General features: G+C 41.9%; 1 protein-coding gene across 1 annotated transcript in view; it reads left to right on the forward strand.

Moving 5' to 3' along the window:
* MYO18B (myosin XVIIIB) overlaps positions 1-19,664 on the forward strand; it is a 352,079-nt gene that overhangs the window by 246,200 nt on the left and 86,215 nt on the right. The window contains exon 38 of the mRNA XM_027862330.1: positions 527-712. Within this exon, the coding sequence (XP_027718131.1) occupies positions 527-712 (186 nt within the window). The remainder of the gene's footprint in view (positions 1-526; positions 713-19,664) is intronic.

A 19,664-nucleotide genomic window follows, 5' to 3' on the forward strand; every position in this document is an offset into this window, starting at 1 on the left:
CTATCTATCTATCTATCTATCTATCTATCTATCTATCTATCTATCTACCTAACTACCTACCCATCTATCCACACACCCTTCCATGATGTCAGGTACTAACATGGAGGAAGCTTTCTTCATCGCAATAAAAGACATAACAAAAAATTAATCTATTTTTGAATATTATTTTTTTTGTCATTTTCCATTTTGAATCTCTCCCTCCCCCTCTCCTACCCAGAAAGCTATCTTGTTTTTTAAAAAAGAAAAATAATTTAATAAAACTAAACAGTTTCTCCTGAGTCTGACAGTATCTGTCAAATTCTATCCTCTTAGCCCTTCTCCTCTCTCTTCTCTGCCTCCTCTTCCCCTTCTCCTACCTTCTTTCCCCTTTTTCCTGCCCATTATTGTCTAGATTTTTCCCCAGTTGTCTTTCTTTAGGTTTTTTTTCATTTTGATTAAGAAAAATAAATGATCCCTCTTCCTTAAGAGCTCCCTCCTCTCCTGTTCTAGCCTCTAGGCCTTAATGTTCAGGTGCTCTACCTCCCAGGTGCTGGTGATTCGACTTCGGGACAGTACGCTCAAGATGGGCGAGGAGCTGGAGAAAGCTGTGAACTCTGAGGCTGAGCAGAAGGAGTCCTGCCAGTATTACCAGAGGAGAATGGAAGAGATGAAAGCTGACACGGCAGAGCTGATGAAGCAGGAGGCAGAGACCAGCCGTCAGTGCCTCGATCTGGTAAGTAGAGACTGCTGTCTCCCAGGTCCTGCTAATGGGTGGTCACTGCTATATACATCCTCAACTCAAATATGCCAGACCCTAGGGAAACAAAGGCAAGAGTGAAACAAAAAAGTGCTTATAGTCTCCTTGGAATATGGGGAGATAACATGTCCCCAGTAACCACACATCCCCAGAACATACAGAGTCAGTCTGGAGAGGGAGGGCCCCAATAACTGGGGGAATCCAGAGAGGAATGATGATGCCAATGATGATGCCAATGGCTCTGAGGCCAGTAGACTTTGGGAACTTTAACACTTTCAATGTAAAAAGAGTGAGTGCCCTCAGTGGATGGAGATCTTGGTTCTAACTCATGCTCTGCTATTTATAGGCTGAGGCCCACAATGGCTAGATGACTCACCAAAGTCCCCCAAGTAATCATTGGCAGTCACTGAGGGCATTTTTCACCACCTTCCCATTTCTCACTAGTTTCCCTGGTTCTTACCAGAACTGAGTATGCTATGGCTCAGCCTGGTCCTCTACAAGGATTACTGACAGTTTGACAGACTGAGCCCATTGGTGTCTCATCTTAGGCTGCCTAATTTCCCCTCCCAAGTCCATCAGCTCTCAGTCCCACTAATATCCATAGCTCTCATGCTGGACTCAGACCCCTTGTCTTCTAGCGTGTAGGATCATTTTCTTTAGAGAAAATCAGCCAGTGTGCTAGAGATTGGCCCCAGGCCTCAGAACAACTGGTGACTTCCCTTCTTCACTCTGTCCGAGCTCTGGGTTTCCCAACAGGTCTATTACCAATTGGCCATAATATTTCACAGGCCACTGCTGAAGTCTCTCCTATGTCATTAAGGATGGTTTTATCTTTGACAAGCTCCTAGGTTGGTGATGGGGAGGAGGAGGGAGTATGGAAGGGGTTGGACTGCTCTTTGTGTGAGTTACTGGTCATAGCAGAGCGTTGAGGCCTTGTGAAGAGTCTGGGTGCCCCAAACTGAGACCTCATGGGCTCCCATGGTTGCCTGGGAAAGGCAGACAAGCTCTATTTCAGAGACATGAGCTTTGTAATAGGTCCAGGAAGGCTTGGCATCCCATGGATTAGGCCTGGCCTACTGGGCCCAAGCTGGCCTTGTGTCTTGGTGAGAGGTAAGTGTGAACTCAATCAACTAATCAATCAATCATTTATTAAGCATTTACTGTGTGTCAGGAAATAAGTACTCATTAAGAGCCTCTGCTGTGCCAGGTACAGGTGCTGAGAATATAAAGCTAGAAATATGAAACAAGAAACAGTCCCTGTTCTCAGGATGTTTACGCTGCATCATCAACCATGAAAAATAGTATAAAGGAATAAATAGGTAGTAATAGTGCCATTATCTGCCTTAGTCAAACCATATCTCGAGTATTTTGTCCAGTCTGGGATACAATTGAGGTAAGGAAGCCTTAGTATCATCCATCCATCTATCCATTAATCTGTCCATTCATCCTTCCAACCACCCATCCATCTATGCAAGGACCATGAAACATAGCATCCTGGAAGTATACTGATAATCTGAAGATCATTCAGAGAAGGGCAGTCAGGTTGGTGAAGGACTACAAGATCATATTGTATTTGGATCAAATGAAAGACCTGGGGATATTTAGCCTTGGAAGGAAAGGAATTCGTGAGTAGACCATAACTGTCTTCAGGTATTTGAAGGGCTGTCACAATGAAAAGAGGTTAGACTTGATCTGATTGTCCCCAGAGGGCTGACTAATGACTTAAAGTTGCAGAGAGGCAAATCTAGTTCTTATATAATGAAAAACTTGCTGATGATTGTTGTTGTTCAGTCATTTCAGTCGCACCTGACCCTTCATGACCCCATTTGGGGTTTGCTTGGCAGAGATACTGGAATGGTTTGCCATTTCCTTCTCTAAATTAATTTACAGGTGAGGAAACTGAGGCAAACAGAGGTGAAGTGATTTGCCCAAGGTCATACAGCTAGTAAGTGTCTGATGTCAGATTTGAACTCAGGAAGATGAGTCTTCCTGATTCTAGGCCTGGTGCTCTTTGTACTACGGTGCCAGCTAGTGGTCCCTCCTGATGATTGGAGATATACAAAAGTGGGAAACTGCCTTGGGGGGGGGTAGTACTTTTCTTGTTGTCATTACAGGCTTGCTATGCCTTTGCTGGATATGCTGTGGAGGGGATTCTTGTTCAGATATGTGTTGGACTAAGCGGCCAGTGAAGTCCATTAGAGCTCTGAGGTTGTATGATTCTAAAGAAATACTGACTGTGTACTCAATACCAGTGCCAGGCACCGGAAGGATAGGCAGGATTCAACCACAAAGAGATCAAAGAAAGAAGAAAAGGACACATATGTACAATTTTTTTTTACATTGGCAAAGGACTTGAAATTTAGATGGTGCCTATCAACTGAGGGATAGTTGAACAAATTATGGTATGTAAATGTAATGGGACACTGTTGTGCCATAAGAAATGATAAAGGGGATGGTGTCAGAGAAACCTGGGAAGACTTGTATGAACTGATGTGGAAAGTGAAGACATCAGAACTAGGAGAATAATTTACATAATAGCAACACCATTGTAAAGAGAAACAACTCTGAATGAGTTTAGAACTCTGATCAATGCGATGAGTAACCACAATTCAAGAGAAGCCATGTTGGGTTATGCTGCCCATCTCCTGACAGAGACGTGATGGACACAGAGTGCAGACTGGGACATATTCTTTGACTCAGTTAATTCAGAAATTAGTTTTGCTTGATGATGCATATTTGTTGTGAGGGTTTTGTCTTTCTTTATTCATGGGTATGGGGAGGCAGGAAGGAGAGAAAATAAATTTTTGTTCATTCAAAAATACAATTAATTTTTTAAAAAAGTTATCCACACATTCCTTTGCCTTTGAAGGGCTTATAGTCTAGTATAATGGCATACACACAGGATAACCAAATATGCATTTATTTAGCACCTACTATGTATCAGGCATGGTGCTAAGGCAGGGGGATACAAAGAAAGGCAAAAGACAGTGCCTACTCTCAAGGAACTCACAGTCTTAAGTTACATCCTAGGGAGAGAAGAGCTAGGATTTGAACTCAGGTCTTTTGTCTCTGAACTATGCTGATAAGCAGGTCTCCTGGGAGCTCCTAGTCTTGTTTTCTCCCATCCCCAGCATCTTCTCTAAAACTCCTAGGTCACAATCACTGTGTCCTTTTTCCCTGTCACAAGAGTCAGAGACAGGCTGCCCTGAGAAATCACCCTCCTTTAAAAGGCTGAGAAATATCACTGGGCCCTGGGATACAGTTTAGAAAAGAACAAAGGAGACAGATGTTGATGAATTTGTCCTCTTCCATTCCTGCCCACTCCTTCCCTGGCCAAGTACATTTGTCACTATTGGTTTGAGCTTTAAAGGCAGCATGTTGGTTCATGCGACTGATTTACGGATTGCTCCATGGTGCCACCCCATCCCCATCAAAATCCATTACCCCATCAATGCAACTTTCCTTCCTGGAAAAAGAAATAAGAAAGAAGCTATTTCTCCATTAATTTTAGTAAATGTACTTTTGCCAGTGACTCTACTTGCCATTAGGGGGGAAAGAAATATTCTGGTCTTAAATCATCCAGCCCCTTCATCATCTTGGTGCTGGGACATTTTGCCCTTGGACTAATTCGGTGTTCCTTTGAGAGCCCCAAGAATCCATTGTTTCTGCTCTTATCCTCTGCCCTACTCCCCTACCCCCACCCCAAGGTCTTGCTCAAGGTCACACATGCAGGGATCAGAAGAGCCAAGATCCCAACCCAGGCCCTCAGACTCCAAACCCAGCTCTCTTTTCATTGTGCCATGTTGTGATTCAACCCAAAGTTTAAGAGAATCTGAGAAACCCAGAGGACAATGGTGATGATGTGGAGTTGAGGGGGCATGGGCTTGAATCCTTTCTAGCTGTGTGATCATAGGAAAATCATTTATCATCTCTGAGCTTCAGTTTCCTAATCTGTCAAATGGGGATCATGATATCTGGAATACCCGCACTAGCCCCCCACCTCAAAGTGATGCTGTGAAGTTCTGATGAGACAGTATATGGAAGAATTGTTTCTGTCCTGACAATGAGATATAAATGTCAGCTCCGATGGCAATGAAAACTAGGGTGATGATTGAAACTGTGGTCTCATGGCAGAATGGGCAACTTGCTAGTCTCTGCCCAAGTGGAGAGGCAAAATGTATTATGATTAGAGCTATCCCAAAGTGGAATGGGCTGACTCAGGAGATAGAGTTGCTCATCACTGGAGGTATTCAAGAGGAGGCTAGGAATCCATTGATCAGTGATATTTTATCAATCAATCAATGGATGGACTTTTATTAAATGCCCAGTATGTTCTAGGCACTGTACTAGGCACTGGGTATACACAAACAATATATAAAGCAATCTCTTGGATTCTAGTGGGAGAGACAGTAAGGATATGCATAAGTGTACACAGAATAGATAGAAAGAGAATACATAAAACATGCTTCAGAGAAAGACAGCGAGATGAGGTCTGATGATTTGTGATTTGTGTATTTCGAGGATGGTGGCCAGGTTGCCTCCTCAGCCCCACTCACAGACTCTCTGGTGGGTCCCAGGAATCTTTCTAAAGTGAAGTGTTTGGGCCCCTGTTTCATTCTAGCACAATGATTATTTGATTCCCATTGGCTCTTGATCTCATGTCTTGGACTTTTTTTTTTTTTGGCTATAGATGGAAGGGACCTTAAAGGCCATCTAGTCTGACCTCTTCATTCCACAGAGGAGGAAACTGAGGCTGAGAGGGGTTGAGTCCCTCACTTGTTTTCACCCAGTTAGAAAATGTCAGAGCTGGGAGTGAGTCTCACTCTTCAGAGCCCAGGATGTTGTAATGTTTCGATGTTCTGCAACCTTGTTGTCTAGTTTGATCTAATTTTATAAGAAATTTTCTGGATCCATAAGGGAAAGTCAGGAGGCTCAGGTGGACTGCAGGTTGATGTCTAGAGTTTAGGACGTCTACCTGGTTGTGAAAGTTTATGCTCTCACTCCCCATCAATGAGAATAATCCAAAGCTGGCCCTTGTCTGAAGTGAGTCACACAGCTAGTAAGCGTCTGAGGTCAGATTTGAACTGAGGTCTTCCTAACTCCAAGTCTAGCACTATGGCAGTTGTAGACAAGTTGCCTCTCTGTATCTGGGGGGAATCTCCACCCTGGGGACTTCCCCACACAGGAACCAAAGTCACAGGTTCAGAAAAGGAGTTCTCATGGGAGTCAGCCTGTAAAAATGGCACCCACTGGGTAGATTTGAGTTTCCATTTCGTCCTGGACATGATGCTGGCAACTTGAGTGACAGTGACCAGGTAGGGGAGTAGGGGAGACGTAACACTTAGCTTATAGCAGCATGGAGAAACAGTTAGGGTCCCCCCAGGCATAGATCACTAGGGATCTTAAAAAAGATGAATTTGATCATTCAAAGACTGGCTTTGGAACTGTCAAAACTACCTGTGGTGGTGATTTGTCTTCTGGAAGTCTACACCCAGTGTCTATATGAATGTGGGCAATATTTCAGGCATGAGCCTCTCCTCCATCACTGTCCCCGGGTTGTAAAGGGCTTTGAATGCCAAACAGAGGTTTCTGTTTCTGCATATTTGTTTCTGTGGGTAAGAGGGAGGCATTGGAGTTTACTGAGATGGGGTGGGGTGTGACATACTCAAATCTGGGCTTCAGTTTCTTTCTCTGTGAAATGAGGGGGTTGTACTTGATGGCCTCTGGAGCCCCTTCCAGATCTAAATCTATGGTCTACTGTCGTATGATCCACTTTATAAGCAACATCATTCCAATGGGTGGGCAAGTCTTGGAGGTGTGGTCATATGAAGCCTAGAATAGAGCAATACAACATGGCCCAGGCCTATGTGGCTTGGATAGTTATAGCCCTTCTCTGGGCCTCACCTTTTTCCTTTGTAACGAAGGGGTTAGCCTAAGATTGTGTGACTCCTGACATGGAGAGCAAGTACTTCATCCTAGCCTCATTAGGGACATGCTTCAATCTATGGAATCAACTCCCCACTCATTCTTAGAGGCCCCTCTGAGAGTGGGGAGCAGTGCTGCACAATGGTTAGTGTCCTGAGACCAGTGGACAGGGCTTAATATTGGGGGCTTGGTCCCTAGCCTCTTTCTCTAGGGTCGTCATGAACCTCGGCATACTGTATAGTGAAGTAGATTTCCTTGTTATTGAAGAATGATCTCATCAATGCCCCTGTCCTCTCAGCCTGAGAAATAGAGTGAGCAACCATTGGCCTCCTGAGATTAATGAATTACCTACATCCCATGTGATCTGGGCCAAGGCATAATATTTGTCTGAGCCTCAGTTTTCCCACCTGTGAAATGAGGAGATTGTAGTAAATATCCCTTAAGGTTCTTTCCATCTCTGACTTTCTATGTTCTATGTTCTAAGAGGTCTCTTCAACCATCATCATGCAATGATGTTTGTTGTATGGGCTCTCCTACTAGCCCTATCACCACTGACATTCTGGGTCTTAAAGCACCCCTTGAGTTCTGATATTCTGTGTTCTAAGGCTCTTCTTAGTTCTGGTGTTCTCTAGTCTAAGGTCCTTCCCACACCTAATATTCAATATTTAATGGTTTGAGACCCCTTCTAGTTTGGACATTCCATGTTCTAAGACCCTCATCCTGAACTCTGACATTCCCTGTGTTAAATCCCCTTCCAACTCTGACATTCCATATTCTAAGGCCCTTCCTAACTGACATTCCATATTCTAAGGTCCTTCTTAGCTCTGACATTCCATGTTGTAAGGCCCTACCCAGCTCTGACATTCAATGGTTCCTTATTAACACCAAGGTCCAGAGATTACAGCACCTAGTTCTGGGAAGGCATGCACATCCTCATTTGCTTCTCACAACAATCCTGTGAGGTGCATGTGCGATCCAATTAGAATGATCACCATTTTGCAATAAAGGAAACAGAACTCAGAAGGGTTCAGAGTCACACAACTAGCTATTGGGAAGGCCCGTGAGCTCCATTTGAGTCCCAATAGAGACTCAAACCTCTGTCTTCTGGATCTGGCTGTTTTCTCTGTAACAACCAGACTCTACTTTTCTCTTTCCCACCCCCGCCTCTGAGCCCCCCGATCAGAACTGGGAGTGCCCAGCTGACGCTCAGACAACATTCGCCGGATCCAGAGATAAAAATAAACATACCTGCCAGGTCATTAGTGCTTGATGGTTTCAAATTGCTTTGCACACAGTAAGCCATTTGTTCTGATGATAGTCCTAAGAGCTAGGCAGTTTGAATATTAGCACCCCCATTTTAGTGATGAAGGAACTGAATTTAATAGAACAAGCATTCAGTGAGTGCCTACTGAGATTCAGAGAAAAGTGACTTCATTTCAAACTGATTCAAGCAAGTATTTACTAAGTGTTTACTATGTGATATAGTAGATAGAGTGTGGATGTACAGTCAGTAAGACCCAAGTTTGAATCCTGCCTCAGTCACTTAATAACTGTGTGACCCTGGGCAAATCACTTAACCCCAGCCTCAGTTTTCTCATCTATAACATGGGGATAATGAGGGCACCTCTCTCACAGAGTTATAAGGTCAGATGAGATAACACATGTAAAATGCTTTGCAATCCTTACAGAGCTCTGTAAATGCCAGTTATAATTTTTATTGTTGCTGCTGTTGTTATATATGCCAGGCACTATGCTAAATGCTGGGTTTGGCTATTCTTGTTTAGTCATTTCAGTCATGTCTGCCTCTTTGCGACCCCATCTGGGGTTTTCTTGGCAAAGATACTGGAGTGGTTTGCCACTTCCTTCTCCAGCTCATTTTACAGATGAGGAAACTGAGGCCAACAGGGTGAAGTGACTTGCCCAGGGTCAGATAGCTAATTTCTGAGGTCAGGTTTGAACTTGGGTCTTCCTGACTCCAGGCCCAATGCTCTATCTACTTCACCACCAGTAGCTGCCCTAAGTGCTGGGTATAAAAACATAAAAACAGACATTTCATTGGACTTGCCCAAGATTGTAAGTAATAGAGCAAGAGCATAAGCTTCTCGAGGGCAGGAGTTGTTTCCATGTTTGTCTTTGAATCCCTAGCAGAGTGTCTGGAATACAGTTGGTGCTTAATTGATGTTTGCTAATTGGTTGATTGAGCTTGAGGTGAGCCCTGATTCTAGTTCCATTTTTTTTCTAGTATACCATTCTTAAAGAGTATTTTAGCAGAACAGATTCAGCTTCATGGAGGGCAAAGGATTCTGAATTTTGAATTTGGTTCAAATGGTGTCTCCGCCTCTTGCTTTCACATGACCTTAGTCAAATCACTTCTCCTCTGTGGGCCTCAGTTTAGGTGTCTTCTTACACTCAAAAATCCTCTGGCCTTCTGGCCCTTAGAAGATGAGTTAGTAAAGGAGAAAGCTGAGTACTGAAAGAGGATGAGGAGATCAGTCTTCTTAGTAGCAGAGTACAAAGAAAGCAGTTCTTCCCAAGCATCACCCAATCATGGGCTCATAGAGACCTAGAGGCTACTTCACAGTCTAAAACCAAGCAGAATGGAAGCCATTCCTGCAGACTGTGTAGTTTTAATAATGTTTAAATAAAACATGGTAGCACGGCTGTGATCTTCACACCCGGACTGGCTTGTCAGCCGGCTGGGTAAGATCATAAATAGTTAATAGACAACCACTTATGGCCCTACTTCTGTTAAATCCAATGTAAATTATAAATGGCCCATGAATTATTCACTTGGTGTTACTTTGGGCCGATTTTTCACCCTTGGGGGAAGAAAAGAAATGAAAAGGAGAAACCACCCAAGTCCAATGGGCAAAAGGGTTGATTTTCATGCCCAGAAGAATTCAGGGTCCTTTTGATTTTTCTTTGCACTGGGCATATACTCTATAAGACAAAAGTCTTCACTGGATGAGAATTGAGTGGCCAAGGTCAACTGTGGGTGATCTTGGCTGTGGAATGATTCTGTGTGCCAGGAAAGCACAATATCCTGCTTTAAAAAAAAAAAAGATGGCTGGCCTGGGCTTCCCAGTTCCCACAGCTGTCCATAGTTCCCAACTTTGCAGCCTCACAGGATGTCAGAGTTGGAAGGGACGTCAGCAGCCATCTGGCCCAACTCATACCTGACCAAGAATCTTCTCTACAGTACACTGGACATATGGTCATCCATCATAGGTTGGAAGTCCTCCAGTAAGGGGGAAAATACTATATGAAATTGACTCTGCCTCACTAAAATCCAATTCACTCACAAGTCAATACATTACCCCCATGATGTCACTGGTCCTCTTCGAAAATGAAGGATGAACAATGATAATAGTAACAACAACCTATTACACACTGAGGATAAGGTCTTAGGTTTAGCTAAAAGAAACCCTAGAGGCCAGCTCATCCAGCTTCCTAATTTTATGCACGAGGAGACCAAAGGTCAGAGAAATTGACTTGCCAAGGGTCGTATGGTTAGGAAGTATCTGATGCAAGATTTGAATTTAGGCCTTTCTGCCTCCTAGTTCAGGGCTCTCTTAACTGCACTGCCTAGGCAGTCCATTACACTTTGAAATAGCTTTGATTTTCAGATGCCATCATGGCATTCTCAGAACCTGGGTCCATCTCATCCATTTCCATTCCCATGTTCAGAATTCTTTGCCCCACCTCAAACATAGATTTTTAACCCATAATGCTTATATTCAGAGCTCAAAGTATTTCTTTGCATGAATGGATGTGAACTTTCAAGTATAAAGGTGAGTTATTTTCATTGGGAATTGAGGTATATAAGAAGACATTCCATATGGAGGGTATTTTCGGCCAGAGGCAGGGTGTAAATAACACCTTTTATGGTCCTCTCGATGGAAGATAGCTGTCCTAATTACAGCTGTGTTATCACAGTGTGATCGGGAATGGCTCAACACATTAGAGACTCCATGTTTACAAACTGTTTTCACTTGCTGGTCTTAATGATCCCTATATTCTGGCTGAGCTGACAGTTGAAATGTAGAGAATTTATGTATTTTGGGTTTTTTTTTTAACAGCTGGATGGTGTCCTTGTCTTTTTATAAAAATGCCTTCATAAAAGAAGCATGGCCTTTGAAGGAGTTTTAGATGGCAGAGGCAGGGTGGCATGGAGGAAAAGAGCCCTGCCCCTGGATCTAGGATGTGATAGGTTTGATGCTCATTGTGGGATGGTAGAAAAGTTACTTCTCCCTGGGGTAAAGGATGAGGCTCACTGGGATGTTAGGGTATTGCTTCTTTAGGAACCCAAGTTTGTTTTCTATCCCAAGAAGGTCCTAAACCACAGGACAATACTATTAGTGTAGATAGCTATATATGCCTTGAGAGAAAATGAGAGGAAGTGGGGGTGCAGGGAATTATATTAATTGTTTAAGAGTTATTGTGTGTCCTTTGTGGTTTTTTTTCCTGAATATTTTGTGGGGTGAAATAAAGGCTGTCCTATATATGACATACATCGCTAACCTGAGTGCTTCTATAGGAACTTTGAAACCCATACCTGTGGATACCTAAATAGAAGCTATATCCTGAGATTCCTAAAGAGAACTCTGGGTGGGGGCAAAATAGCTATGATTTTTAGGACTGTTGACAAGACTGAACCCAGTCTGTATCAGCCCACATATCTTGGTTCTCATTTCCCTAACTGTATAATGAGGATAATGACTATCTCTCAGGTTTGTCATGAGGAGAGACACTTTAGAAATGAGTGAGATTGCTTGAGTAATTCTTTTCTTTAATGGCTAATAGTACTGTCCAAATTCCAGTTGGGACATCATCTCATCAAATGAGCTCCTTAGAATGAGATAGCTTGACTATCCAATTTATTATCAATAATGCACCTAAGGACTAATTGACTCTGTTACTTTTCTGCCTCACAGATTTGTTTCTCAGTTGCAAACAGACCCTGGAGCAATGAATCAGTGCCTACAGATGCTAATATCAATTACAAATAATGTTCTGGCTGGAAAGACTAGAAGCCAAGGGGACAAATACTAATCTCATCTCTCCTGAGACTTCATCTATTGAACTTTTGTGGCTTAGTACTTGTTGGGAATTAGAACAACTTGCCACTGCAAAGTTAATTACTTAATTTAAAAAAAATATTGATGGAATGGTGCAGGTGTACACTAAATTATTCAAATAAACCCTGTCCAAATTGAGTTAATCAGATTATACTCCATATAATCACATTTAGGGGGTTTGGAAAGGTTAGTCTGCCAACTGACAAGAGATCTTTTCAGAGAGAAATTGTTATAGGAAACTGAATTTTGAAATGTCTGTTCAAAAGCAATTTCATATCATACCTGGAATATTGGGCTTGGTTTTAGGACCTACAATTGAGGGAGGACATTGATGAGCTGGAGAGTATTCAGACAGTGGCTAGGATAATGAAGAGGCCTTGTATTCATACTGTATGGAGTTGAAAGAACTAGGACTGTTTGGCCTGAAGGAGAAAAGACTCCGAGTGTACTTGATAACTGTCTTTGTATGAAGAGATGTCACTTGGACGTGGGATGAAAGCAGGGGTGTGCTGGTAAAAGTTTAACAATCAGCTCCACAAAAATAATGCACCAGAATGTACTCTTAAGCTTAATCTGCATTATTGAGACTTTATTCATCATTTTCTTAAGTCCAGAAAAAACAACAAAATGATAAATTGAGCCCTGGTTTGTAGCATTGCCTGATCTGAGAAGTAAAGCCCGCTGTTGTTCAATTTTAGAACTAATCAAGATGGGGTACGGAGAACAGGGTTTAAAGCCAAGTTGTGGATTGGTTAATGAGTTAGCAGTCCCAGGTACTTCATCTCAAAATATGTATCTGAGACAGAAGAAGGTGGGGTGACGTTTCAGGGTGACATTACAGTGGAGAGAGTAGTGTATTCGGAGTTAGGAGAGGCCTGGGCTTGAATCCTACCTTTGATGCTTACTGGCTATCTGGCCTTACATAAGGCATTTTCTTCCTTCTGAGCAGTGCTTTCCTTCAGCTATAAACTGAAGATAATTATTATTAATATCTTATTATCTATTATAATTATCTATATTATTATATATCTATTATATTGCTATCTCTATATACTTATTATCTATGATACTATTATTATCCACTGCCCTGTCTACCTCATAGGATTGTTATAAATTTCACTACTTCAGTGTCTCAGAGATGTGTAACTTGGTCTATATGATATTTCCTCTGCTTATGCAGATGGCAGCTCTTCTGTGACTTAGTCACAAGTCTTTGAGAGAACCGTGCTTAAGAAGTTCCTTCCTCCTCGGTTAGCCTAGGTATGAGCCTCTATCACCTAACCAAGCTGGTCCTTTGGTAATGATGGTCATTACCAGACCTCTCTAGCTGGGCAGAGCCTTCCAAGGCTTGTTCTCCAGTGGTACAGCCTTTGAGGACTCAGGGGCCACCTCAATGAAGTATCTATTGGACACAGTCTTTAGCTGAAGACAAACCTTGAAGTGCTATGGACATCTGAGATACTTTCAAAGACTTTCCTTTACAATTTCAAGTGCAATCATCTTTTTTTATTATACTATACTATATTATATATGTATATATAATATATAATTATATATACTATATTATATTATACCATATTATAGTATATATTTTATTTATATATTTATATATAATATATTTATTTGTATATATTATATGTACATTATATATTTTATTTTATATTATGCTATATTATATTATACTATACTATTATGCCATAGAAATGCTTATTTTATACCATAAATTAAAAATTAAATAAATAAAAATTTAAAAAGAGAATAACCAAAGGAATAAAAAGCATTGATTAAGTGCTTACTATTCGTCAAGCACTGGGAACAAGAGTAAGACCATCTTTGCCTTCAAGGAGCTTCCATTCTAATGGAGGAGAAAAGACATATATGGAAATGGTGGCCAAGAAGGGGTCTAGGAAGTAATAGAAAGGCAGAGTAGAACAGTAGGTAATCCATTAACACACCCTTTTCAGAGGCAGTGGTAGAAATGAAAAATCCTTAGAAGCCATTTATCTATACCTTCCTTTAACAGGAGGGGGCGGGTGAAGGGCCTGCCCCTAAGGCCACATAGGAAGTTGAAGAGTTAAGAGTGGAATCCAGTGTCCCATTTTCCATGGCACCACTTCCAACTTGCCCAAGGTGAACAAGTGATGAATGCAGAGCCAGGTCTCAAACTCAGGTCCTCTAATGATGAATCACCTGACTCTGCCTTTATCATTATTCTTCCCACTGTTTTATTGCCTCAGTTGGGTGCAAATTGATGCCTGGGGGAGACTGTCAACCTTCCCCTCAGGTTTGCTTGACCTCCACTCCATTTCCTTCCTCTCTTGGATTTCTCCCTTCCACTTGGTTTAACCTCCCTCACCTGGAAGTCCCCTCCTCCTTCTTGGTCTCCCCTTTTGTGTCTTCTTGCTTCTTCTCTACTTGTTTTCCTATCACTTCCCCTTCTCTTTATGGTTTTCCTTTTTGATTCTTGTAAGTTTCCATTTTTTCCTTCTTAGTTTCCTCTCCCTCTCTTTGTTTCCCATTTCTCTGCTTGTTCTCCTCTCCTTTCCCTTGTATTTGACTTTTACAAAGAGGGGACAAGGACAGTTTTGGAGATCATAAGGAAAGATAAATGAGAGAAAAGGTCACTCTTTTCTTCACCTCATGCCTGGCTTGGATGTTAGAACATGCTTAATTCGGGACACTTCCATGAAGAATTGGCTGTTACTCTGTTACTCAGAATCCTTTCAGCTTTTTTCAATCCTAATAAACTTTTATTTCTAGGTCCCATGCACAGATTGCTTCAGGAAGACCAGACCAGTTCCAACATACTAAGACCACTAGGTAGAATCATGAAATGTTAGAATTGAAAGGGATCTTAAGGATCATCTGGTCTAATCTGCTACTCACTATAAGAATCTCTTCTCCAGATTCCTTAGCAGATGGATCTCTAACCATTGTTTTAAGGTCTCCACATGTGCAACACATTTGTGATTCATCAGCATAAAAATCTCTTCATGTGGGAAACTCCTTCTACTCAACACAGGTTGCAATCTATCGTTGACTAGTCAGATTTACTCAGAGGCTTGCCCACACCACAGAGAGGTTAAAGGACATGCCCAGAGTCACACAACTGCTAAGAGGTGGAGATGGGATTCCCACTCAAATCTTCTGGATGACACCCATAGCACTCCATCAATTGAACCACACTGCCCCCTTCAACACCTTCATGGGGATAATAATAACAATACTTATGCTACGTAATGCATAAAGTTGTTGTGAGGAAATAATTTTGTAAACCCTAAGTTGCTACAGAAATGGGAAACATTGTTATCATGACAGCCTCTAAGTCAGCCCATTCTCATGTTGGACAGTTCCAAGTGCTAGAAAGATCTTCCTTATGTTGAGTGCAACTCTATCCTAAAGTCCTTGAAACATACATCTCTAATCTGGAATTCTTTTCTCCCATCTCTCCATGTAAATGAACCTTACCCATCCTTTGAGCCTGAGCTGACACTCTTGTCTTCGAGTGCCCACCTAAATCCTCTTAGCTTTTCAGCAAGCATCTCTTGTATTATTGCCTTGTATTTTTAGTTAGCTAATATGCTTCCTGTCTCTCCAATGAGATGGTAACCACCTTGAGAACAAGGAGTGGGGCTTATATAGGTAGAGGCAGCTAGGTGGTGCAATGGGTAGAGCACTAGACCTGGAGTCAGAAAGACCTGAATTCAAATCCAGCCTCAGATACTTAGTAGGCCCTGGGCAAGTCACTTAACCTCAATTTCTTCATCTGTAAAATGGTAATAATAACAGCACCTACTGCATAGGATTGTTGTAAGGATCAAATGAAATAATTTTTGTAAAGTGCCTGGCACAGAGTTAAGTGCTTAATCAATGCTTGTTTCTTCCAGATTTGCTTGGCAGAGGGCTGGAAGCACAGGAGATTTTCAGGGATATTTGTCTTGTAGAGCAAAGAGCATCCCATTTCCCATTTCCATACCTTTGTACAGGCTAGTCCCCTATACCTGGCACTCTTTTCTTATCTCTGTTTCCTAGAATGCCTGCATGATGCCCTCCTCAGGAAGCCAGTCTTGGTTACTTTTCACTTTATATTCAATTTAGCATATGTATAAGTCCCTGTATTTACTTCCCATCTCCCATAGTAATGTAAGTTCCTGGAGGACAATGTTTATTTTTTGTCTATGTCTCCAGTACTCAGCCCAATACCTGGCATATAATAGATGCTTAACAAATACTCTTAATCATATGTTTATATAGTGTACCAACATAAGTGCCAGGAAGGCAAAGACAGTGTTTTTATTTTGTCTTTTGTTCCCAGAGCTTGGCACATTGTAGGTGCTTTTTAACAAAGGTTTGCTGGATGAGATTGGAGGAGACCAAGTCTGGAGTCAAGCAGTCAGTGAATAAGCATTTATTAGGTACCTTCTGTGTACCAGGCTACTGTGTGCTAAGTCCTCGTCTATCATCATAGGACCATAGATTTAGAGATACAAGGTTCTCAGACGTCTTCTAGCCTCCCCCCATTGTTTCACCAAAGAGGAAATTGAGGCCCGGTTTGACAGTGGCTGGCTGGTTCCCCCAAATCAAACAGCCAGTAAGTGATAAGATCCTCTAACTCAGAATCCAGTTCTCTCTCTCCATGATGTCCTGCTGCCTCCAAACACCCTGGGTTGTACCAAATTGTTTAAGCCCTCTGGGCCTCAGTTTCCTCCTCTGTAAAATGAGGGGGTTGGACAAGATGGTCTCTATGGTCCCTTCTAGCTCTAAAATCCTTTGATTCAATGAATGAAGGATGACACCCCCCAGAATACGGAGCTCTTTGAAGGCAGAAATGCAAAGTGACCAGCCAGCATGGATCTGGATTCCATCCTTCCTCCAGATCCATGCAGAGTACCTGGCTTTATTCTATTTTGGATTCCTAGCCAGAGACATGCTCTCTGGAGCAGAGAGAAGCAGGGTAAGCAGTATAAAAGGTTTCTTCAATTTATTTGAAGTAGCATGGGGGTGAGGCAGGGTTGGGAGGGAGTGGAAGGAAGAGACTTAGAAAGTATACAGCAAGTCTGTTTCAGGGGAGGTGCAGCCTGGGGTTTGGGGGGCTGAGAGCAGGGCAGGACCAGGTCAAGAAGACATTTAAATGGGCCCTGGTTACCCTGCATAGGAATCCACAATCTCGTGTGTCTCCCATTTTAAAGAATCATTCTTGCTAAGTACTAATAAGCTTAGTTGTTTCTTTACTATAAAATCAAGATAAAATAACACCTACCTCCCAGAGTTGTTGGGAGAGCAGAATGAAACAATAATTGTAAAGTACTTGGCACAGTGCCTAGCACATAGTAAATGCTATATAAATGTTAGTTATTATTATTATTACTGCTGAAGGACTGAAATTGCTGTCACGGCCCCTCTAAATTTTGATGCCTGAGGATAAAGGCTCAGTTGTCCTGCCCTAGTTATGGCTCCATGTAAATTACAGAATGAATGGCCTCCATATAAGACTTTTCCTATCTCCCAAGCAGTCAATAACCCCTGTCCCTGGCACATCAAAGCTTTTCCCCTCCCAAGTCATGCTCTGAAGATACTGAGTTCTCCTAACTTTTTATTTCATTTTCAGCTGCCAAGCAGGTCATGGTCCCCTCTTGGAGGAATTATTGAATCACTTTAATGCAAAGCCATTTTTAGAGTGCTGAGCTCAGCAGAATTGTATTTTTCTGTTGCCCTCAACCAAGGGAAGTGACTTTTCCTGTGGGACTATATATATATCTAGTAGCACTGGATAAAAAAAATCCTACTCAATGCATTTCAACAAGCACATATTAATTGCCTACTATATGCAAGGTACTGGGGATATGATCACAAAAATGAAACAATAGAAGCCTTTGAGAAGCTTCTGTCCTACTGAGGATGTATCAATAGAGGAGGAAATGTGGAGTCCTTTCAGGAAGGAGAGAGTGCTAACAGCTGGGGACCAGAAAAGGCTCCTGTGGGAGGTGGCTTCTGAACTGAGCCTGGGAAGAAACCAGGGATCCCAAGAGGCAGAGGTGAGAAGGGAGGGCATTCCAGGCATAGAGGAATAGCCTGTGCAAATGCATGGAGGTGGGAGATGAAGGGCCTAATTTGGGCAACAAGAAGTAGGCAGATTTGGCTGGGATACCAAGGGCATGAAGGGAAATGATATGAAACAAACTAGAAAGGAAGGTTGGTGGCAGATTACTAATGGCTTTAAATGCTGAAGAGTTTGTGTTTTATCCTAGAAGCAAGAAGACAAGAATCTTGCTGAGGACTCTTCAGCTAAGAAGTGACATATGCTTTAGAAAGATGATTTTGGTGACTGGGGAGGATGGATAGAAGAGGAAGAGAAAAGCTTGTTTGGGGTCCAGGCCCAGTTTTGCCAATCTATGTTGATTTACTTTTGCAAAGAAGAGCACCAATCTTTGAGTCAGGAGGACCTGAGTTCAAATCCAGCCTCCGACATAACTGTGTGACCTTGGGCAAGTCATTTAATCTTATTGGCCTCAGTTTCCTCATCTGTAAAATGAGCTGGAGAAGGAAATAGCACTCCAATGTCTTTGCCAAGAAAACTCCAAATAGGATCATGAAGAGTCAGACATGACTTAAACAACTCAATAACCAGAGGCTTGAACTAGCTAATACCTATGGTCCCTCCCAACACTGACATTCTGAGTTCTGAGAACTCTCCTAGGCTGACATCTTCTTCTTCTTCTTCTTCTTTTTTTTTTGGATTTTGGATTTTTTTTATTTGATCAAAGATTTTCAATATTTGGCTCAGCACCAGAAAACATAGCTCCTTGGGAGCAGAGACTGTCTTTTGCCTTTCTTAGTTTCCCTAGAACTTAGCAAAGTGCTAAACTTGGCACCTTAAGGATGATGAAGTGGAAGTGGGAAAATTGATTACATCAAATTCAACTGGTTGGGAAATCTCCTTTCTACCCTAATGATCAAAAGAATCACCTGGGGGCACAGAGCATTATGAATTTTGTTAAAATATGTATTTCAAACCTTTCTAACTTTTTTTACTTTCTTTTTTAAATTTATTTTTATTTATTTTTAGTTTTCAACATTCACTTCCACAAGATTTTGAGTTCCAAATTTTCTCCCCATCTCATCTCTCCCCCACCCCAAGATGGCATGCATTCTGTATGCCCCTTCCCCTAACCTGCCCTCCCTTCTATCTCATACCCCCTTCTCTTATCCCCTTCCCTTCTATTTTCCTATAGGGTAGGATAGATTTCTATACCTCATTTCCTGTATTTCTTATTTCCCAGTTACATGTGAAAGCAATTTTTTTAACATATGTTTTTAAAACTTTGGGTTCCAAATTTTATCCCTTCCTCCCTCCCCACCCACCCTCATTGAAAAGGCAAGCAACTCGATAGAGGTTATACATGTGTAGTCATGCAAAACACTTCCATAGTGGTCATGTTGTGAAAAACTAAGTATATTTCCTTTCATCCTATCATACTCCCCATTTATTCTATTCTTGCTTTTGACCCTGTCTCTCCTCAGAAGTGTTTGCTTCTGATTACCCTCTCCCTCAATATGCCCTCCCCTCTATCATCCTCCTGCTCTTTTGTACCCCTTCCCTCTATTTTCCTGTAGGGTAAATAGATTTCCTTACCCAATTGAGTGCCTGTGTTATTCCCTCCTTAAGCCAAATACAATGAGAATGAGATTTAGTCATTCCCTCTCACCTTCCCCTATTTCCCCTCCACTGTAAAAGCCTTTTCTTGTCTGTTTTATGTGAGATAATTTACCCCATTCTACCTCTCCTTTTCTCCTTCTCCCAGTATAATCTTCTCTCACCCCTTAATTTTATTCTCCAGATATGACCCCTTCATCTTCAACTCACCCTGTGCCCTCTATCTATCTATCTATCTATCTATCTATCTATCTATCTATCTATCTATCTA

The sequence above is a fragment of the Vombatus ursinus genome, unplaced genomic scaffold (assembly GCF_900497805.2).
Source record: "Vombatus ursinus unplaced genomic scaffold, bare-nosed wombat genome assembly UNPS02001287.1, whole genome shotgun sequence".
NCBI lineage: Eukaryota > Metazoa > Chordata > Mammalia > Diprotodontia > Vombatidae > Vombatus > Vombatus ursinus.